Source organism: Paramormyrops kingsleyae, chromosome 10 (genome assembly GCF_048594095.1).
Source record: "Paramormyrops kingsleyae isolate MSU_618 chromosome 10, PKINGS_0.4, whole genome shotgun sequence".
NCBI classification, from domain to species: Eukaryota; Metazoa; Chordata; class Actinopteri; order Osteoglossiformes; family Mormyridae; genus Paramormyrops; species Paramormyrops kingsleyae.
Window position 1 is genome coordinate 15,838,273 of NC_132806.1, and position 22,747 is coordinate 15,861,019.

The following is a 22,747-nucleotide window of genomic DNA, read 5'->3' on the forward strand; positions in this document are numbered from 1 at the left end:
CTTCCTTTAAAAAATATCAGCAGAGCCAGGGGTGTGTTTAACGCGTGTGTCTTTCTATTGAGACCGATCGGGCTTTCTATGCACTCCGATGGGGAGGTGTAACTTTTAACAATAATGATCAAACTTGTCCTTTACTTTGCGCCGGACACCTGATTGCATTTAGCGCTCTCCCAATTTGCATCTGCAGACCTTGCCGAGATTTCTGCGGTATTTCAGTGGAATCAGTCCTTACTCGACTTGGACTGTTTGCGGGTTGACAGGCTTTCATCGTCCTCCCCAGGATCGGCGAGACAGGACCAGGATTAAACCCAGTGTATCACGCTGTCAGAGATATGCCGGCTGGCTTTCAGCAGCTAGGAGGGGAGGTAACGCCAGTGTCTTTCTTGTATACATATTTCAGCCTGTCTGGTCTTAACTGTAAACAGTAGTGATGTAGCCTTATCTGACCAACTTGACAAAATGTTCAGTTTACTCACAGAGTCACGTAATGGAAAATGTGCAGCCCAAATGTATTCATCCTAATCGATCAGGATTTCTAAGCATATGTAACCTTGCATCCATATTCCATAATTTTAACAATTAATAGTCTATTACTATTATTATTAGCTATAAATGGACTGCAAGTAGTATAGACATTGAATCATACATTTTGATTGAAGAACTGTTGTTCCCTTGAAAGCCTTGCATGGTTCCTTTAATTGTGAGATTGACGTTTCCATGCAAAGATGAACCGTGAACTGCTTCTTTAGCATGAATGTATACATAAAAAAAACAACTAAGCGAGTAAAATTTCTATTTACTATTTTATTATTTTTCATCTTTATTTATTCATGCATGTCTTTGAATTGTGTCGGATGACTTTGTCGTCCATATTGCTCGAGCCCTACGGTCGGGAGCGCTCCTTACTAGACCTACATGTACTCAGAGGTGAGGGCTGTGCAGTGGATTTCAGTCAGTGATCGGCAGGCCTGCTGCTGGAGATTTTGGGCCCCATGAAAGCATATCATATCAGGCAGGCAACCTAGACCAATCCAGTTATGTTCCAGTTATTTTAGGGCCCCTGTCTGTCATGGGCCCATGGAATCATCCTAACTTTCCCTCCTTTACAGTGCCCCTGGGGATAAGACAAAATATTTTTATTTTGAGAGTGATAGATAGATAGATAGATAGATAGATAGATAGATAGATAGATAGAGAATGACAGACAGAGTGCTATTACTACCCTGGTCCGTATTAAACAGAGGGGAAATATCATTCCATCCTGCTGCAGGGTGATCAAACATCACCCTAAAATGAGACTTGTGGGACTTTTACTTGCACAAAAATGTTCTGGGGGTAAAAGGAAAAAAGATTGGTTCACAGAGATAACCAATCAGATTGTAGAGGAGGTGGGTCAAAACAACTAGAGGAGGCAGGACCAAGACATCTGATTGGTTGGTGCCAACGTTTCTAGTTGCTTGGGCCGACCTCCTCTACAATCTGATTGGTCATCTCTGTGAACCAATCATTTTTCATTCTACCCTTTTTTGTGTAAATAAAACATATATGAGCTAAAATGAGACAGAAAGGTGTCCATAGCTGTCCTTGGATCTCTCCCAAAGTGCACTAGTTAGGACACATTATTCCTATCTATGACAAAGTGGGAGTGACTAACTAAGTCCACAACATATGTAGATCCCCATCATATATGCCGAGAGCAGGAATTTGAGCAGTAGCAGTCACATCCCCTATTTTCCCAAAAACAGTGATGGTAGTACCATTGATTCTCAAACCCAAAATGGTCTTGCTTTGTTTCAGAAAGTCGAGCTCCAGGTCTTGTTTGGAGAGTAATCTTAATGGATGTTTGAAGACGTCTCTGGCTCAGTTTTAGTTAAAGTCACTAGACAGAATTTAAAAAGTAAAAGAAGTGCAGAATAAAGAGAAATAGAATATTTCAAAACAATAGGGCATTGGCACTGAGAAGTAAACATGCCCCCAGCTGTGTACGCGTGTGATCCCAGGTGTTCTGGGTTTACGTCATTACAGGTCAGTCTCTGAGGCAGGGTCAGGTGAGCAGCATATAGAATCCAGGATGCTAAGCCAGAGAAGAAACCAGAGAATAGTCCACCAGCTGAACCAGAACAGATAAACAAAAAGGTGCAAGAAATTCAGTGACCAGAAACAAATAATAAATATGAAACAGAGAAGAGAATGCTGATTAGGTGACATCCAAATTTGGACTGGATGTGGTGATACATATCTACCCAAGAACATATGTGGTCCATGGAAGCTGACAAACAACATTTGCGGCCTCCATTGGACAACATCGACCTTAATCATAATAGCATCAACTCTAAAATAATATTTCCCTTGACTGTGAGCCAGATAGTGACTTGATTCAAAGTGGAAAATCACTTTCATGAGTTAAGTGGGTGTCACTTAGAACCTCTTGTTTATTTTTTCATGGAGTGAGCAATTTCGATGCCATGATCTACATTTAAGGTAAAGTTGACGATGTGTATTGTCAGGGCAGCTTTGGGGAACCCTCACTGCCTTAATAGGTTAATGACCGTTTGGGCTACGCTAGTCTGCCAATCAGAGCTGAGACAGCGACTATCGATTGGCATTATCATTCCTGAGAGAAATCCAGGATACTAACAAAGTGGCATTAGCAACAACTTTGACTGAAAAACACATTTAGTGCAGAGATAATTTAAAAATGAAATTAGATGAGCTGAAGTAGGTCTCATCTCTTGCATTTGCTAAGAAAAATACAAACATGGGATCATGTCTGTCTGTGTGGAAATGGACATGGGCAGCCTGACAGAAGAAGAGAACATAGAGTCCACTCCCCAGGCACCCTGTGCACAGAGGAGGCCATTTTAAGGGTTGCTTCCTCATTACCGTCACCTTTAAATATAGCACACAGGGGCACATGAGAGCATTTTATTGTTTCGACACATTCTATCCTGAAGGAAAAAAGCCTCGTGTGAGAAGAATGTGAAGATAGAGTAACCAGCGCAGAAGCAAGTTCTTTGTGAAGCCTGAGGAGCATTTGAATACTTTTATTGACTACTTTGTGCAACCTGTGCATTTTTGACAGACGTGATAATATGATATGAGTGGTGAATGAATATCAGCATGTCATGCTAAGGAGAGACTTTCAGGACGTGTTTGATTGGTTGGTGCCAATCAGATTGTAGAGGAGGTCGGTCCAAGCAACTAGAAACGTTGGCACCAGCCAATCAGATGTCTTGGTCCCGCCTCCTCTAATGTGAAGGTGCACATGGTTCCAGACAGGGTCATGCATCATACATTGAGGCACATGTGTGCAAAAAATATTGGAATATATGCGGAGACCATACCAATTCACCAAACAAATTGGTCGATACAGAAGTATAAATGCTATCAGAGCTATTCTGGACGTGGAACAATGCAAAGTCTGCCTCTCTATGCACAGCTTTAATATTCGGTTGTTATGGGATGTATTAACGGCTTCCCACGAGACTCCAGGCAATTGTGGTCATGTCTCCCCCAATGGTCCATGTGAGCTTATGTGACTCGGCATTCCTGCAAAGCAGCCTGATAGCCGGAGCGATTCAGGAGGCATGTTGTTCACCCCGATGTTGGTTACTGTGTTGAGCTGAAGAGATGCAGAGTTGAAGACTGGTGTTGATGTTGAGCTTGCTCTAAGGGAACACTGCAACATATTTTTTGTGTCCACTCCCCCTCCAGACTGTGACTAGAACCCTTGCTCTCTCAGTGTTTACTGCGGTTCTGGGATCTCTTCAGTTCGGCTACAACATCGGAGTCATCAATGCTCCTCAGAAGGTGAGGTCTCCTTTAAAACACCCTCTCTGAACATGTATCTCAGGGTTCCGCAACACCAGTCCTGGAGAACCTGCGGGGAAAACTGCAAACTGGGTTGGATTCAGGCCCCCCAGGACCAGAATTGAGGGACTGTGATGTAGATAAACCATGAAAAAAAAGCATGTAGCACACTGGTTGTGGCTGTAATGCATGAATAAAGAGTGTTTATATTAGTATGGCAATGTATCAGCAAGTGATGAATTTATGACAGATCCATCAATATCAGCAGACACATAACTTTGCTTTGAAATGGTATTACTCAGGATTTTGATGTGACTCAACGTTTGATCTCGGAGTGTGATTTTCAAGTAAAGCTCTCAGTCACACATTCATAGTGTAACACGTGTCAGTGGCACAGACCTGACCGCCAGCAGCTGTTTCTGTTAATAGCCCAGTGCTAAGATCAACTGTAATAACCCACATACAGTCATACAACAGGCCACGAAATGTCACTGGTGAATTCCCTGGGGTTTGCAGGCAATGGCGAGAAATTGTGAGGTGAAAAACTGAACTGCATGATTAAAGTCACTTTGGGGCATGAGACTTTCAGTACTGTTAGTGTGTCTCCAGAATCTCATCACCCAAGTCTCCGCTTTTCAGCAAACCTGCCCCCTCCCTGCCCTGCAAGCCCCCATCTCGGGTGACTGCCACAACCAGGACTGCAACCGGAGGTGGCCGAAGGGCCTTGTTCCCAGTGTCATGGGAAAAGAGGGCTATTTTTGGGGTGGGACCCATAAAGTTCACTCAGGGTTCATATATCGACACAGATGGTGGGGACAGAAGACGGAAGGGTGACAGTCTGCGTTCTGAGGGTGACGTATGGAGGCGCGTGTCCTCGTGCTGATCCACGTGAACGTTGGTGGATAGGCAAAAAAAAATAGGTTCTCATTGCAGAACAGACATCTGTACTAGATAATTATCTTCATACGATAATGCTGTCGTTAAGGAGTAACTTTGTAACTTGATAAGTCAGATGAGGGGTTTTAATATTCAAAAGCCAAACATCTACAAGTTTAAATTGGTTAAAACATTATGTCACTTTGGAAAAAAATGTGCTAATATAATGAAGTACCGTGAACAGTGATTAAACAGGTATTTTTTATCATCATTTTTATAACTGCCTGCACAAAGAAGTTCATGGCTGAGTGACTCATTTGAAAACTCTCCCTGTATTTATGTGGGATCCCCCCCAGGAACATTGGGTATCACCTTCCGTTCAAAGGCACACAGCTCTATTTCACCAATGACTCTCAGTCTCCAACAATGTGAAATATCGTGGTGTGTTAACAAGCTGTGATGGACTGCCGTACAGTGCGCGGCGAACCCCGGATAAAAATCTGAACTTCAAGGTTGTAGGAGAGAGATTGATTTCGAGGGGAGGACACAAATTACATATTAAAGCCAAATTACATATTAAATACACATCACCCCCCGCCCCCCCCCCCCCCCCCCCCCGACTCCTTCACCCTTGCTTTCAGTAATAAATCTCAATGTAAAGCCATAGTTAAATAAGTAATCAGATTTTAATATGCAGAAAAGGGAGTTTCCAGTGGAATTCAGTGGTTGTTTTCTAGGACAATGTCTGCATGTGTCCCACTGTGCACTTCTGGTGTCTTTATGTTGTGTCTTGCTTGTGTCCCTCACACAGATAATCGAGCAGGACTACAACTCAACATGGATCCACCGGTACGAGGTACCCATCCCCCACGCCACTCTCACCTCCCTCTGGTCCCTCTCGGTGGCCATCTTCTCTGTGGGGGGCATGCTCTCCTCCTTCTTCGTGGGCTTCATCTCTGAGTGGCTTGGCAGGTACCAGGCGTCTGGGGGAGGTGAAAATACATTTGGCCACACAAACACTACCAGTCAAAAGTTTTTGCGGACCACAGGTTTTTACCACGCTTCCATTTCTTTTTTTAATTCTTGTTAAGCACTGGAAAGTTGAGTGAACAATTTAAGTCAGATAAAACAAGTTTCTTTTATAACATGGAAAGAGTATGTAACACTGCGTGTCTGACATCCTTTTAACTGGTTGTGTGATGATGGCATAGTCAAATTCTAGGCTGTCCTGTAACCTTTAATGCACGAGTTAACTGTTTCATCCCATGAAACAGAGCAGTATTTAATGTCCCTTATAGAAAAGAATGCCTCAAATTTCCTCTGCTATTGTAATTGCTAGAGGTCACTGATGAATCCATATGACATTTTCTTGCTAATAAAGGTACTCAAATAGAGAACATATTGTAAATTTATTTGTTGGCAAAGAAGATTGAGTGTATTTTAGTAAATGTTAAGTGAATGACATTTAAAGGTAGAAAATCTCAGTGTGTGTAAAAACTTTTGACTGGTAGTGCATGTTTTATTTAGTAGGCAGTTTCATCCAAAGCAGCATACAACTGAGGGTCACCCAGTCCCTGGAGCAATGGGGATTAAGGGCCTTACTCATGGACCCAGTGATGACATCACTCTGTTAGCCTTGGGATTTGAACCAGTGACCTTCTGATCATTAGCCCAGTAGCCTAGCTCACTCAGCCAAACACCACCCCCACACTCATTAGAGATCAAACACAGAGAAAATGTAAAGGTGCCTAGCTCAGTAGGTATTGGAAAAGTAACAGTATGTGTGTCGATGACCGAGTCGACTCAGTTTGTCATGGTAATTTGAGCCAGGATCTAAACTGGACCAAAGCCTGGAGTACTCAGGCTGAAAGGGGATCCATAGTGAGACAGCCTCTTTGCCCCACCTCCCTCTTGCCTTCCAAATCCTGAAACTGTCATCAGGACCAGACAGGCAGAGGACACAATGGGTGCTATAATTTGACCCATGCCTGGTATGTCTCAGCTAAGTCCTGATTATTTACACTCAGCTAGCCAGCCAATCTGTTGGTTGTGATCATTTTTGATTGTTGTCCTCCTCACTATCAGCACCAGAGTCTTGCATGTGATGAAGAGAGATTCTCTTACTACTTGTGCCATGCATAAAATGCACTTTTGTTGTGTGAATAACGAGGTTAAGAATCACTCTTTAGTCTAGTGCACATCTCCCATCTAGTGGTTAAAGACTGTCATTACTAGGGAAAGTGGCCTTCAACACATATGCAATATTAAACAATACCTCATTTGTGTATTTTTGTTTAATATCATACTAATTACCTGTATTGATGATGTTCTTAATGGTATCATTAATGGCTGTTGTTGGCCATACAATATAAATACCCCCACTACCTTTTCAGGGGGTTTCAAAGCTATGTTTTGTTTTTTGTTCTGATAGGAGGAAAGCTATGCTCATCAACAACTTGCTGGCCTTTATTGGAGGAGCACTAATGGTCATGTCCAAGATCTGCCAGTCTTTTGAAATGATGATCTTTGGTCGTTTCATCATTGGTGCATATTGCGGTAAGTTCTTACGTCATTAGGAAACACTGCAGATGAGAGTCCTATAAATGAGAATTATAAATATCCGCAGGGTTCATATTTGTGCAGATTTTAACTTCAGGACAGAGTTATTTTCTGACAGGCCTCCATTGGATAATCTAGTACTTAAGAAAGCATTAACCATCTTGTCTTTTGCTACCTTGTGTATGCATGACACAGTAATGTGCAAAATTCAGTCAGAAAATGTTGAGTTATTTATATTGGTAGTAAGTATCTATTTCCTAGAAACAAAACTCAGTTTAAGATTAAAATGTAATCAAATGAATAGCAATTGAACAGAAAATAGTATGTGTTTTCCAAAAAGTTACTGATTTCTTGCTAGATGGCTAAATGAGTATCACACTGGATCTCAGACCTCTCCTTAGAGCATTCCTGCCATCCCGTGTGTTTGAGAAATTTCTTCATTAATTCACTTAATTATCTAAATACCCTGAAGAGGTATTGATAGCCAAACATGCTGTGTTAGTGGTGAAGTTCAGAAATACACGGGTGCGTTGGATGGTTGCGGCAATAGGAGGGGTTTTGAAATGGTTTATACGCTTTGACAGACATCATTGTTTTACACCAACATAAAGATAATTTAAACCTGATTTTGGTTGCCTAAGACTTTTGCACAATACTGTACATAAGATGAAATTATCCAAAAAATACTAACTGTTAGTTGTTACGGAAAAAAGCATAATTTACATTGCTAAGGGCATAACCATCTCAGTACTTAAACTGTTAGGATACAAGGATCTTTAGCCTACTTTGCTAACTGCTGTTGTACAGAACAAGTGAAGCAGTTTCTGACACGTCTGTCCCACTCAGGGCTGGCGTCTGGGTTGGTGCCGATGTACGTAGGGGAGATCGCGCCCACCAGCTTGCGAGGGGCTCTGGGGACCCTTCACCAGCTTGCTATTGTTACTGGAATACTTCTGGCTCAGGTACAATACTACATACCAGGGTCTATGCATTCATTCTCTGTCTTTGCGGGGACATAATTTTAATGATCACAGGAAAACAGACATTATAGGGATATAATGAATATTACTGTGTGTGATGCTTGCAGTAAGTGAGCCTCATTACTGTGTGCAGGTGCACAATGACAAAAGTTGACTTTGATATCCTCATGAAACCATTTTTTTATTCTATCTGATTCTTGTAACCATTTAAAAAAAAAATCAGAATAATGGCATAGCCTGTCATGGCCCATCCCTTTTGTCCCACTCCCTCATCTATCTGCTGCCCCCTCCTTCAGATCCTGGGCCTGGAGTCTCTGCTGGGCAACTCAGAGCTCTGGCCAGTTCTCCTTGGGGTGACGGTGCTGCCTACAGTCCTGCAGATGGCGCTGCTGCCTTTTTGTCCTGAGAGTCCCCGTTACCTGTATATTATCCGCTGCCAGGAGCACCACGCCAAGAGTGGTGAGGGTCAAACCAATTATCACTGTGTGGAGCCCACACTTGACACTGAAGGAACTGTGAGTGCATTATGAGAACCACAAACCGAACACAAGTGCGGTTTAGCATTGTCATGCTGAAACGAACAAGGCTTTCGCTGAAAAAGAAGTTGTCTGGATGGCAGCATATGTTGCTCCAAAACCTGTATATTGTTCAGCATTAATGGTGCCATCCCAGATGTGCAGGCTACCCAAGCCATGGGTACCGATGCACCCCCATACCATCACGGATGCTGGCTGTCTGCTGGCTGTCTGCTGGCCGTCTGCTGGCCGCTGATAAGCTTGGATGGTCCCTCTCCTCTTTAGCTCGGAAAGCTTCCAAAGAGAATTTGAAATTTTGATATGTCAGAAGACAGGACCGTTTTCAGTCCATCTTAAATGCCTCGGCCCGTTTTAAATGATGCAGTGATTTCCATGCAGTGATTTCCACTGTAGAACTGTATCTGGTTTTAATGTAGTACTGCCTGAGGACCCGAAGACCACGGCTATCCAATATTGATTTTTGGCCTTCTTCCTTGCATACCAAGATTCTCTGAATCTTTTAATGATATTTTATACTGTAGATGATGAAATTCCCAAATTCTTTGCAAAATTATGTTGAGGAACATTTTCCTGAAATTGTTGCACATGCAGTATTTCACAGAGTGGTGAACCTCTCCCCATCTTCACTGCACAGAGACTCTACCTCTCTGGGAGTCTCTTTTTATACCCAATCATCTTACTGACCTGATGCCAATTACCCTAATTAGTTGTGAGATATTCAACCAGGTGTTTTGTTTTAGCATTACACAACTTTTCCAGTCTTTTGTTGCCCCTGTCCCAACTTTTTTGAAACGCATTGCTGGCACCAAATTCAAATTGAGCATATATAGCTCTGGAAAATATTAAGAGACCACTCTATTTTTTTTAAATCTGTATTTTTAAATCCTGGTTTAATCCTGGTTCTGCTGGCAGTAGGCTACTCTGCGAGGCAGAGGCTGCTTCCAGGCTCAGAGTTTCTAAGACAGCAGACAAGAACTAAGTGAAGTAGGAGATACTGGCAATGACCAAAAACCAGCCAGGTAGAGGGCAGAAGCAATTTTCTAATGCCAGAGATGACTGTCAACTTATCCAGCAGTGTCTCATAAATCGGAGGATGACCTTAAGTGACCTTTAAAAAGAATGGGAAACATTCAGTGGTGTGAAGTGCACTGCTAGGACAGTTTGTATCAGGGTCCTAGAAGCAGGACTGAAGTCCCATAAAGCAAGAAAGAAGCCCTTTATTATTAAGACGCAGGGAAGAGCCAGGCTGGAGTTTGCAGAAAAATATATATAAATACTTCACACAGGCCCATATCCATAAATTGAGAACTGAATGAAATTTTGCTGGGGTCTCTTAATTTTTTCCAGAGCTGTAATTGTCATAAAACAAAATTTCTTAGTTTCAACATTTGATGTGTTGTCTTTGTTCTAAGTATAGGTTTATATGATTTGTAAATCATTTTATTCTGTTATTTACATTTTACAGTGTCCCAACTTTTTTGGAAACGGGGTTGTAAATGTGCAAACGTACACTATATTGCCAAAAGTATTGGGACACCTGCCTTTACACACACATGAACTTTAATGACATCCCATTCTTAATACATAGGCTTTAATATGGAGCTGGCCCACCATTTGCAGCTATAACAGCTTTCACTCTTCTGAGAAGGCTGTCCACAAGGTTAAGGAGTGTGTTTATTTTTTACCATTCTTCCAGGAGAGCATTTTTGAGGTCAGGCACTGATGTTGGACGAGAAGGCCTGGCTCACAGGCTCTGCTCTAATTCATCCCAAAGGTGTTCTATCAGGTTGAGGTCAGGGCTCTGTGCAGGCCAGTCAAGTTCCTCCACACCAGACTCACTCATTCATGTCCTTGCTTTGTGCACTGATGTGCAGTCATGTTGTACAGGAAGGGGCCATCCCCAAACTGTTCCCACAAAGCTGGGAACATGAAATTTTCCAAAATGGCTTCGAATGCTGCAGCATTAATAGTTCCTTTCACTGGAACTAAGGGGCCAAGCCCAACCCCTGATAAACAACCCCACACCATAATCCCCCCTCCACCAAACTTTACACTTGGCACAATGCAGTCAGGCAAGCACCATTCTCCTGGCAACCACCAAACCCAGACTCGTCCATCAGATTGCCAGACAGAGAAGCATGATTCGTCACTCTAGAGAACACATCTCCACTGCTTTAGAGTCCAGTGGCGGCATTCTTTACATCACTGCATCTGAGGCTTTGCATTGCATTTGGTCATGTAAGGCTTGGACGCAGTTGCTCACCCATGGAAACCCATTCCATGAAGGTCTCTACATACTGTTCTTGAGCTAATCTGAAGGCCACACGAAGTTTCTAGGTCTGTAGCTATTGACTCTGCAGACAGTTGGCAGCTTCTGCACACTGTACGCCTCAGCATGCATTGTCCCCGCTCTGTGATTTTATGTGTTCTACCACTTCATGGCTGAGTTGCCTTTGTTCCCAATCGCTTCCACTTTGTTATAACACCACTAACAGCTGACCGTATAATATTGAGTAGCGAGGAAATTTCATGAATGGACTTATTGCACAGGTGGCATCCTATCACGGTACCACGCTTGAAGTCACTGAGCTCCTGACAGTGACCGATTCTTTCACAAATGTTTGTAGAAGCAGCCTGCATGCCTAGGTGCTTGATTTTATACACCTGTGACTATAGAAGTGATTGGAACACGTGAATTCAATGATTTGGAGGGGTGTTTACTGGCAATGTTGCCACACGCAGGTGGTACAAATTTGTTTTTGCTTCCATTTTTTCACAGGCCTGCGGCGCCTGACTGGAAGGCAGGAAGTGGGGGACATCCTGGCAGAGATGAAGGAGGAGAAGAGGCGGATGGATATGGAGAGGAAGGTGTCCATCGCCGAGCTCTTCCGGTCTCCAGTCTACCGCCAGCCGATCATCATTGCCATCCTACTGCAGCTCTCCCAACAGCTGTCTGGCATCAACGCGGTGAGGACTGGGCTCTCTGCGTTTGCAGAGATGACTCTGGAGAGAAGGTTCCCTTTATCGGTGCTGCCTCTCCCATTTGACTCCCTTGTTTTTTGTCCTCTCCATTCATTGTACAGATATTCTACTATTCCACCAGCATCTTCCAGAAGGCTGGCGTGCAGAGCCCTGTCTATGCTACGATTGGAGCCGGGCTTGTCAATTGTGCATTCACTGTGGTCTCGGTATGCTGGAACTGAACACTGTCCTGTTTGCTGCAGGGTATTATGGGTATTCATCTCTATGCCCAGTACATTACAGTGAGAACTTAAATCGACATGCAACCTTTTTTAAAATGGGCAGTAATTCAATGATTTTTTCCTCTTAATTAGTTTTAAAGGGAACATATTTTTAGCTAAATGTATTTTATTTTATTATGAGTTTCTCAATAAAGACAAGAGAAGTACAATTAAACCAGAGATAAATAAAAAGGCTAGGATAAAGTGCATGCTTTGATGCTTCATTCTGACCTGTCTCTTTTTTCTCATCTAATGAACAGCTCTTCTTGGTGGAGAAGATGGGCCGCCGGACACTTCACATGCTGGGATTGGCTGGCATGTGTGGCTGTGCTGTCATCATGACTGTGGCTCTCGCTCTATTGGTCAGTTCAGTCAATCAATCAAGCATAAGCAGCTTTTGCGCAGCTAGTCACTTTAACTATAATAATTTGTAGTAATTAGCTAAAAGAAATAACGCCAATATACTTGAATTAAGATGGGAAAAGAGTAAATCCAGGAAAGGGATCATGGTCTGGTAAAGCAGCTTTTGGTACCAACAGTGTTGACTCAGTTGAGATCATGCCAATAATGGGATTTGTTCCATTGATCTTGCTGAAGTTAAGGATGAATCACTTGGGGATGCTTGTTTCTTACCCATCAGCATTGTCTGTCCAACTTCAAAATGCATTTTCTGCCATCGTCCCTGTAATGTTTTACTTGTGTCATTCTGGTAGGACACGGTGGCCTGGATGAGCTACGTCAGCATGCTGTCCATCTTCGGGTTCGTGGCTTTCTTTGAGGTTGGCCCGGGGCCCATACCCTGGTTCTTCGTGGCCGAGCTCTTCTCCCAAGGGCCCCGGCCTGCCGCCATGGCCATAGCTGGCTTCTCCAACTGGACTGCCAACTTCATCATCGGCATGGGTTTCCAGTACATTGCTGTGAGTGGGATGTGGACTGGCCTGGCAGTGGCTATTGGGCTGCCTGGAACATGAAGAACCATGTAACCCATGGCAGCAGATCCTGATAACACATCTACATTATCACACTGCTGTTGATTTGTATTTAAAATCCAGCAACAATTTTGGCTGTAGTTTTCTCTCCAAACCTTTTTAATATCTGAATTTCATAATAGCCACTTCTATAATAGGCTCTTTATATGAATGATTCATCGGTAACCTGGTATCTTTGACACTGTAATTCATGCAAACAACCCACCAGATTCCTTCCTCTCCACAGAACCTCTCTGGCCCCTATGTTTTCCTGATCTTCGCGGCTCTCCTCCTCTTCTTTCTACTGTTCACCTTCTTCAAAGTGCCAGAGACTCGAGGCAAAACCTTCGATCAAATCTCCGCGGGCTTCCAGCGCCACCCCACGAACATGATGGGCCTGGACATGGACATGGATCTGGTCAAGGCCAGCACTGAGCTGGAGTACCTGGGACAGGACACACTCAACTGATGGTGTGGGAAGTTGAGGAGGAGATGTTGTAGGAACAGAGAGAGGGATTAAGAAGACCTTGAGCATTTGATACAGGGAGTCTGGACCATGCAGCCTGACAAGATGTTGGGTGATGGATGGGGAGGTGACAGTGGCATTATGTGCAATATGATAACAGCGGTTTTAGATGTTATGGAAACATGCACATGTGTGTTCTTGAGAAACCTTGAAATTCCTGCACTTTATACTCTAGGTAGCAGACAGTCTTTCTACAAAGAAAACATAGGCGTGATGAACTCTGCAGCTTCCTCCGAATTCACTATTTAAATTATTGAAAGCCAAGAGTCTGGATACGTCTCCAGTCACCAGGGCCAAACTGCAGCAGACTAAATGCTTAAGGGAGGAGTTGCCCCCCCCCTCCATGTCTGATTGACTTGACCTACCCAGTCAGAAAATCACATCAGATATTATCTTCATGCCTGCACACGTTTCATTTTTTAAATACACACAACAAAAAGCTTAATACATACGTGTGTGTGTGTGTGTGTGTGTGTGTGCAAAAGCACAATGATCTATAAATAATGTTTCCTACAACCCAGTAATTTTTACAATGAGTGATTCCTTTTTAAGCATGATTGTAACCATCCGAGGTATTGCCAACAGAAGTGGACGGTGTGGGTTTGCAATAATACCCATTTAGTCGAAACCTGTTAAGCATGTTTGGTGACAGTCGCTGACAAATCTGTATGTTTCTGCAGCGATAATATCGCTAAATTAATGGAAGGTTTGTACTATAATTTATATAGTGTTCTTTATATGATTTTGCAGCAACCATTAGCAGGGTTGTCAGCTCTCACGCATCAGGCGTGACACGCTTTCAGATTCTCACGCTCACGCGAAAAATCTTACTGCAAATCTATATTATATTAGCATAAAATTAGCTAACATCAAAAGCATTGGGGTATTTGCAAACCCTACAGACTATTTACAAGTAAGCCAAAACTGTTACATACAGTACTTTGCAAAAGTCTTAGGCAGGCAAAGAAAATGATGTTTAAACTATCCTCGTGTTGGTGTAAAACTATGATATTATGCCTGTCAAAGTGTGTCAACTTAGCCGTTTCAGAACCTCTGCTAAAATCACCCCAGTATTTGCAGCAACCATCCAGTGCAGCCATGTATTTTTTGACTTGGCCACTAGCACCTCATACAGCTGGTCAATCTGTCACTGACTTTTTAAACCATCTTATTTAATTATTTAATTGAGCTGTTGGTGAAATTTAACAAAATCATGGAACGGCTGAGGTGCCCCTGAGGAGAGGTTTGGGAACTGAAGAGGGTTCATCTAGCCATTCAATTTTTTAGAAAACAGAAGAAATTACTAGATTTTATTGTTACTCGTAATGTGCACATGTTCTAATGTTAAATTGTGTTTTTTGTTCTAAGCCAAAGTACACTTGCTACCCCAGATAAACAGCTTTAAACTTTTCTTTGGACTGCCTAAGACTTTTGCACAGTACTGTATATGTAAATGAGTGTGCATTTGTATACAGATTTGTCTCAAATTGAAAATCTCACTCCAGCCAGCTGACCAAAGTTGGCAACCCTACGTTATGAGTGCTGGGGAAGGTACTCACAAAAGTAAGGCATTTAATGGATTACTCTTGTGTTAGGAATTTCCCCAACACTGCAGTCTTGCTAGCAGGAATTAGCAAACAGTAAATCATGGTACAAACCATGTGAACAATAAATGTGTTTCTTTGGTTTTACATTGCTGTTGTGCTCTAATCCAAATTTATATAAGACTTAACATGCAAAAAAAATCCACATATTAATGGCAATTATAGGTTACAACAGACCCAACCCATCATTGATCAAATGACTGACATTAGACAGCTGACACTGGCTCAAGAACATAAAGTATCTTAAAACTTAGATGTCATGCCATTAAATGCTGCCTTTGGTTTAGATTATGGTTGGGTACTAGTTTCTCCCTGGGATCAATAAAGTTAATCATAGTCAATCTTATTTTTATACCATCCATACATCATATCACGGTATATGGTCTTCAGATATTTTCAAAAGCAACATCATTCATCCACCTACTGGTTTGGGGCGTGGGATTAAAAACTGCTGGTGAAATCCAGACTGTACTTCTCAGGTCTAGGAGTTGCTCTTTTACCCCGTTTTTCTGATTCACACCTTAATTCCTTGCAGCCCATTTTCAACCATTTGGTTAGCTCAGTTAATTTTAGAATTTATACCATTTTATTAAATTTTCGCCCAGAATTTGATACTGGAGTGGTTAAAGGTTACCAGGTCATGTTCTACAAATATCACAATTTTGCATCTCTCTAACCCTTTTGTCTTGTGATATCGAGATCAGTATCCAGCAATTTGCACAAAACATGCAACAAAGGGCCATGGTTTATGGAAAAAGCCATAAGGAGTTAGTCATGCTGAAAGGAAATGAGCAATAAAACTTCAGAACAGCCCCAGTATTTCAGCTACTGTTGTATGAATGTTTATGTGGAACATACATAAAATGGCAAACGCAGGACAAACTATTCCATGTGGTCATGTATATCTGGCTTATTTTTGGCCAGCTTTGTACAGTGGGCTTATTTTGGGTTTGTTTTCAAGGGTGAGCTTGTCTGTCTCATGAGCCATTCCTTCTGCAGTGGAAAACTCAAGTTCCTGTACGCCGGTGGAAAAGCACTATAGGTGAAAGCAAGTAACCCCAGGAACTAAGTGTAGCTTTTCTCCCATTGAACTAATGTTATGTTGTGCCTGTGGAAACTTCAGCTAGGTATCAGAACTCGCCGTTTAAGATGCAGGTGGGTGGGAACTCGCATGTAAAGAGCACAAACACTACATGAAGAGAAAAGTAAACACACCACTTGAGATGTGATTCTACAGCACAGAGGCTCTAGGCATGAATGTTGAAAGACAGTCAGCCATTAGCTTTCTAATTTTTTTTTTTAATACAGGACAGATTTATTGCATACAATCCCCTCCAAAAGTGCAAAAAAAACCAAACAAATTTAACCGAGTCAACTGGGAAAGGGACAAGTCATCCAGCTTAGATCCAAAAAAAATCAGAAGCAAGTGTGGTACCCTTGTCCCTGGTAGGTGGTGTTAATTCAGCATCCTACCACCTTCCTTTACTCAACTTAAACAGCCAAACATTAGCATGTTCATTTCCGCTGCTTATGCCCATTTTCAGTAGACTAAAGTAAACTGGGGAAAACATGGAATATCTGGGCATTAGTGCAGGCATCCTTTAGTTTTTAAATTTCCACACCCCTTAACATACACATACATCTTCCCCCCCACCGCACAGGTACATAGCTGAAGGGTCCAGACAAACTGAGTGGCTCTGGGGGTCCATCAGACAGTGGACCAGCTGAGAAAGGGTAAACAGACCCCCAGCGGCTAACCCATCCTGGATCCTAAGGTTTGGGGAGAGAAACACAGAAAGATGGGAGGTTCACGCTTAGCACCAAAATCTTACAAAACCTGCAGTTAAATTCCAGATGAGGAGGAGAACCTAGTCAGAGTGCTGAGACTTACCAAGACTTCATTTGGCTAAAAATATATGCATTGGGAGGTTTCCCCAGTTAAAATCAGAAGAGAAACCAAAACAAGACTTTGACGTGGCATTTGCTATTCAGTGTCTTGTACATTAATCTGGTTTCAGTTTTAGGTAGTTCCCCATGTACCGTCTATTGCTCAGAAGGTGTGAACCAGTTTGTCCTGTACATCTCACCTTTTGTTAGGTACATATTTTCTCCATCTAATGAGATCACTCTGTGGGTGGGGTTGCCGGAATCACAGAAACCTGTTTGAGAAGGCAGGGTACAATGGAGATTAGATGCAGCCCAGCAAATTTTGGAATTTACAGGAAGGCAAATCAATGCCACAGAAAACAGGATTATCAAGACACGTGTTAAACCTGAAAGATGGCTTGAACTTCATAATCATAATCCATTCCAATGTTTGACAGCCACATGAGCTGAAGTGATTCATGTCTGATGTATGAAAACTAAGGCTCATGATATGCTTTATGAATGTTGCGGAATCAGAGGAGTAGCCTAGCTTCACCTCTTCGGGCAGCTTGACCGTCTTTGGTGACACTCTGGGGGAGGATTTCGGGGAGGGCTTGGGAGAAGACGTAGGGTCTGTCGGTTTTACAACCTGCCTTGGTGAACTCTCTTCAGCAGGCTTATCTGCCACATCCTGGAACACGGAGGGGACGAATAAGGTTTGTCTATGGTCTCGCTTTTCAGAACAATTGAAATGGCACTTGGAGTTTATACAACAGGAGCAAAAGCTTAAAGTAGACTTGGACAGTGGTTCTGAACACTGGATAGGTGTATAAACAGTGCTAGATGACCCCCTCCAATCACCTTGGGCGCCGACTCCGAAGCTCGCTGCCTGCGACGGCTGAACTGTCTGCGGGGTTTCTGAGCTTCTGGCTGTGCTCCCTCAGCTGGCGTAGATCCTGCTGCCTGCTCATCCTCTCCTGACGTGGCTGGGGCAGGTGCTGGCTGCTGCTGCCCCTCTACACGTTCCTCGGGGGACAGCCGGGGGCGGAAAGGCCTTGGAGCAAGGAATCCCCAAAGGTACGTCAGGATGGCACCACTGCAACTGTGCTCTAAGATGCCGCATCAGGTTAAGCAGTTTGGTGGTGCCACCGACCTACGAAAGCGTGGCCGGAATCTCCGAGGCGGCGGCCTTTGCTGGACCATCTCTCCTTCTGCATCTTCTGTGTCCTTCTCTTCCCCAGTCTCAAAATAACCATATAAAATGCCATTAATGATACTTTGGGCTACACAAGTATCACAAGTACACAGGAATCGTTTGATTTTGGCACGTCCCCATCTTGGATTGGGGCACATGCTCAGCAATTTCCAGCACTGCTGGAGCAGCTTTTTTGGAGTTAAAGGCCCTTGAGCAAAGCCTAACATTCTGCTGTCCAAATGATTCAGATAGGTGGCCCTTGGGACACAGGGACAGGCTCCTCATCCAGAGCCCCTCCACACACATGACTAAGTCAATATTGTTACACAGACACAATAGGGGCACAAGTACTCCAGCAGAAATTGTTATGCAAATCAGCTATTTAACAGCAGAGTACTTTACTAGAGGAAGTGACAAACATCCATTCCTCTTATCTTCATATCCTGGTCAAGGTCACATGGGAGTCTGGAGTTTATTCCAGGCAGCAGAGGACACAAGGTGGGGGGGAAGGGGGCACCCTGGATGGGATGCCAGTCCCTCACAGGGCACAGACACTATAGGCAACTTGGAGACACCAACTGAATGTCTTGTGAGTTTGAGGTACCATGGAGAGTACAGGGAGAAGTTGCCATCTCTACAGCAAAAGTGAGATTTGAACCCCCAACCCGAGAGGTGAGAATGCTAGCAGAACCACTACGCCCTGCCTTTTAACAGTTTCCAGATCCATGCCCCTAATCTTGCTACCTGCCATAAACAGCAAAGTTCTTACCACAGGTTGCTGTCTCCGACGCGGCCTTCGCCGGCGAGGAAGAGGCTGGGAGCCTCCATCTGCAGCTGGTACCTCCCCCCCGTCCGGGGATGGTGCTAAGGGAGCGTCACCTCCCTTTACCTGGTCAGCTGGGGGGGGCGGGCGGGGGCCACGGGGGAAGAACCGGCGACGGAACCGGCGTTTGTTGGGGGCATAGCGGCTGCCTTTAACTGGGACTCCTCCTGGGCCGGTCACATTCGCTGCCTCGGAACCCTGCATTTGACATACGAGGAGGAACCTACTTAGACCCGGAGAATACTCACATACAACCACCCCTAGAAGAGGACTCGCCTTCGCTGCCTGGACGACGTCAAACTCAACAATCTCCCCATCCCCAACACTGCGAAGGAACTTCTTGGGGTTGTTTTTCTTAATTGCAGTCTGGTGGACAAACACGTCCTCTTTGGTGTCATTCCTAAAAGGCGAGAAAATTGGGTCACCTCAGCCATGTTTACACATTTTCTGTGTACACACACATGCACTGCACAAGGTAGACCAACACTACACCGTAGGGGCACACAAACAAATTAAAGCAAAGGAATGACAAGTATTTCATTTCAGTGCAAGTCATTTTCCAAGTGAAGACACACCTGTTGATGAAGCCATATCCATTTCGGACATTGAACCATTTGACGGTGCCTTGTACTAGTGTAGCTGAAACGAGATGAACAGTTGGGGGGGGGGGGGGGATCACATAAGGCTACGACAAGATAAAAAATTAAAGTCCACGACTGGCAACAAGATAAGCTAACAATATTTGCAAAACTGGATATAGGAATAAGAAGGAAAACCACCCAGGGGAGGGGGCTATAAGACCAGGTTAAGCATTTTATCGTTTCGGCAATCATAAGGTTGCGCGTGGACAATGGCATACAGGCTACTGCACGGCATTCGGTTCATCACGTAATCAACTAATCGTTTATCAACGAAAACGCCAGTAAGGTATTTGTACAGTGCGTTACCTATTAATCTTTAACCAGTGCCAGTTGCCCTAAGGTACCCAGGTCAAACGAGACCTGGGCCGTATTCCGGGTCAACAAATCTTCATTGGTTTACAGGGCCTTCTCGGGTGAAGCATGAACTGGCGGGCATGTTTACAAACATGCCGGAATTAATTGAACATTACTGCGTGTTTAGCCATCACTGGAAGTGACATCAAAAGTCAAATGCAATCTTAATGGCTTGACAACCGTCACATGATTGGCATACTTGAATATCGAACCTTCAGATACTACGCAGTAACATCAAAACATTCTCCACCCTAAAACAATAGCAACAATGCAATTTTACTGACGGACAAAGATGAAGGCTTACCGTAAATCGAAAATGTAAGAGAGCAAGTTTTACTGCTCAGAAGTAACACTACCAAAGGCTTTTCCCTTACCCTAAATAACCACTAGGCACGTTTGACGTAAAACAAAAATGCGAGTAAAAATCGAAACTATGGAGGCACAAAACGACTGAAAATCAAGTTCCTGATGTGATACACCAGTCAACCGGCGATACGTGATCAGGACACTCAGGCTGCGGGTGACCAAACGTTCAGATACTAAAGCAAACTTACTTTACGAGCAGAATTCACTCTCCTGAACACACCAACCCCACAAATGAAGCCATCCATATCATAGGTCCAAAGTGTAATGCGAAACACGTGAAAGTGCAAGGCGTTCTAATTGCAAACAATCAAGTTGAAGCTTTCGTTAAATGGCAATGCTTGTAATGTAATTGTAATATTGATACAAAAGTTTACCAATTGACACCCAACAACAAACGGGAAAAAAAAGCAATGAGACTTCACCAACGGTGTCAGTGGCGTTATTCTGTCGCCTTTATGGTGCGACCAAGCAACTTAAATTAACAAGAAATAACTGATACCTTTACAGACCTTTCCGTTGGCCTCGTTTAAAGGAGCGTAGGCGGCTAAACTTACCTATGACTTTCCTCTCTGGCTGTGGCTGCTCTTCCAGCGGCGCAGGCGACGGGGCGCCCTGCCCTTCGGCTTCGCTCATCTTTCTCTCTAACACGCGCGGCTTGTCCCCCTCCCTCTTTCTGTTCGCGGATTTTCACAGCCTGCCGGAGCAAACTTTTTATCTTCGTCCTTTCGGGATTGGACTGACTCAGCCAGGCTCCCATTGGCCAGCCGTCGGCCAATCCCCGTAGCCTCATTGGCCCGACAAGGCGCTGCAATTGGCAGAGTGCAAGGTGTACAGCCGTCGCGGGAAACCGAGCCAGGTTTAAACGTCAAGCTCTAACGCGAAGTTTTTGCGACATTAACGGCCTTTTATATATATATATATATATATATATATATATATATGGTTGTTTATATGCTGTGTATGAATTGTTATTGGCAATTGTGCACGAATGGTTAGCGCCTGCGTAATGGTTTTCGGTGCGGTGCGGGACTTTTTTAATATCCAAAAATAAAATAAACCAGATTATTAAATAAGCCCGTTTATTGAAATGCTTTATTACTTAATATAAAAGTGATGATATGCTCAAAATGTAAAAGTACCAGTGGAGACTGAAATATGGGGATATACGAACCTTCATGTTCCGCAGTAGGCCGCAGAAGAGACAGCAGGGCCTCGCTGACCGCTTCACCCCACATATCTTTTATTCACCACGTACGTTCTTTATGCGGATTTTTTTAAAGTATACTGCCAAGTAATATTTTCATTAATAAGGCTTCTTGACTGTTGCTTCACAGAGATAGTAACTAGGCCTATAAATACACTTAAGTTAAATCTAATATCAATTGAACAACGACTGTTAGGCCTACTTCTACTGGTAATGATAATAATAATGGTGGTGATGGCAATAATCAAAATAATTGCATATTTGATATCTAGTACAACTCATTTATTACATTCTAATATATAATATTCAGACTTTCAAAACGGAAAGAGGTGGTTCTAATGTGCTGCCTTCCGTTTTTCTATTACAGCATTTAATATATATTCTGCCCACCTGTCATCTCATGGTACGATTTTCAGCTCGTGCAGCCGACAGTGACAAATAAGACAAGCCATTGGTCCCATTCCAAGTAAGAGAGCAAAACAGCGCCCCCCGGCTGAAAAAAAAGGTTTCATACAGCGGCAGCCCCCGACTTACTGGGTCCCTCCTTTCCTCGCTGCCTCGCCCTGAACAAGCATAGGTCACTGGATTCGTCTTTCACTGGGCTATATTTAAGCGGAACAACTTCGCACACTTTCTTCACTTTCTCCTCCAGGAAACCACCAGCAATTGCTTGCCCCAGGATTAGTTATTTGAAATCTTATATCGTATACAGTATATAATTCGAACGTATCTCGTGTCTAAAACGCCCGACGTCACATTAAACGATTATGTGAATGATGTTGTTTGTGTTTGTACACAACTATGGTCTCTATTTGGGACCATATATTTGCTTTAAATGCCCCCTTGAAAATTAGATTTTAAAAATATGATCAGTGCTGTTTTATTTCTTTCGGATTTTTTTCTTTGTGGTTAGTGGATCAGTTTAATTCTACAGTTCAAAAAGAATGTGTTATTTTTGACACTCAAACACCGTGTAATCAACCCCTTTCCCCATTAGATAACGATAAACGAACATATTGGGTGTAGGTGTCTTCGCATGCGTTCTGGAGACCTCCTGCTATTTCTGAGTAGACAGGAATGTCCTCAGTCAGCAAGATAGTCCACCTCTATGGCTGTACTGCCAGTAAAACATCGTGGTTTTACTAATAGAGTTTAATATCGATACACGCAAAAAGATTTATAATTGACTAAATTGCA

General features: G+C 43.3%; 2 protein-coding genes across 2 annotated transcripts; one reads left to right on the forward strand and one right to left on the reverse strand.

Moving 5' to 3' along the window:
- LOC111854450 (solute carrier family 2, facilitated glucose transporter member 4) lies at positions 1 to 15,188 on the forward strand. The gene is made up of 11 exons (XM_023832400.2): positions 1 to 365; positions 3,715 to 3,810; positions 5,498 to 5,658; positions 7,118 to 7,242; positions 8,092 to 8,207; positions 8,522 to 8,684; positions 11,541 to 11,728; positions 11,845 to 11,949; positions 12,264 to 12,365; positions 12,717 to 12,920; positions 13,219 to 15,188. The coding sequence occupies exons 1-11, from the start codon at positions 333 to 335 to the stop codon at positions 13,438 to 13,440; spliced, it is 1,515 nt and encodes a 504-aa protein (XP_023688168.1). The 5' UTR covers positions 1 to 332; the 3' UTR covers positions 13,441 to 15,188.
- A 1,191-nt stretch (positions 15,189 to 16,379) lies between these two features.
- On the reverse strand, positions 16,380 to 21,130 carry LOC111854488 (Y-box-binding protein 2). The gene is made up of 9 exons (XM_072717401.1): positions 20,901 to 21,130; positions 19,561 to 19,624; positions 19,262 to 19,385; positions 18,932 to 19,183; positions 18,121 to 18,209; positions 17,829 to 18,021; positions 17,524 to 17,658; positions 17,189 to 17,260; positions 16,380 to 16,871 (listed from the first exon to the last, which is right to left on the reverse strand). The coding sequence occupies exons 1-8, from the start codon at positions 20,977 to 20,979 to the stop codon at positions 17,225 to 17,227; spliced, it is 972 nt and encodes a 323-aa protein (XP_072573502.1). The 5' UTR covers positions 20,980 to 21,130; the 3' UTR covers positions 16,380 to 16,871; positions 17,189 to 17,224.
- Between the last annotated feature and the right edge of the window lie 1,617 nt (positions 21,131 to 22,747).

Excerpts from the sequence above, each read along its gene's own strand:
- LOC111854450 (XM_023832400.2), top strand. The coding sequence starts at position 333 with ATGCCGGCTGGCTTTCAGCAGCTAGGAGGGGAG. Across the intron at positions 366-3,714 it reads TTCAGCAGCTAGGAGGGGAG|ACTGTGACTAGAACCCTTGC; the intron begins GTAACGCCAGTG and ends CTCCCCCTCCAG. Across the intron at positions 7,243-8,091 it reads CATCATTGGTGCATATTGCG|GGCTGGCGTCTGGGTTGGTG; the intron begins GTAAGTTCTTAC and ends TGTCCCACTCAG.
- LOC111854488 (XM_072717401.1), bottom strand. The coding sequence starts at position 20,979 with ATGAGCGAAGCCGAAGGGCAGGGCGCCCCGTCGCCTGCGCCGCTGGAA. Across the intron at positions 19,386-19,560 it reads GGATATGGCTTCATCAACAG|GAATGACACCAAAGAGGACG; the intron begins GTGTGTCTTCAC and ends CTCGCCTTTTAG. Across the intron at positions 19,184-19,261 it reads ACGTCGTCCAGGCAGCGAAG|GGTTCCGAGGCAGCGAATGT; the intron begins GCGAGTCCTCTT and ends TGTCAAATGCAG.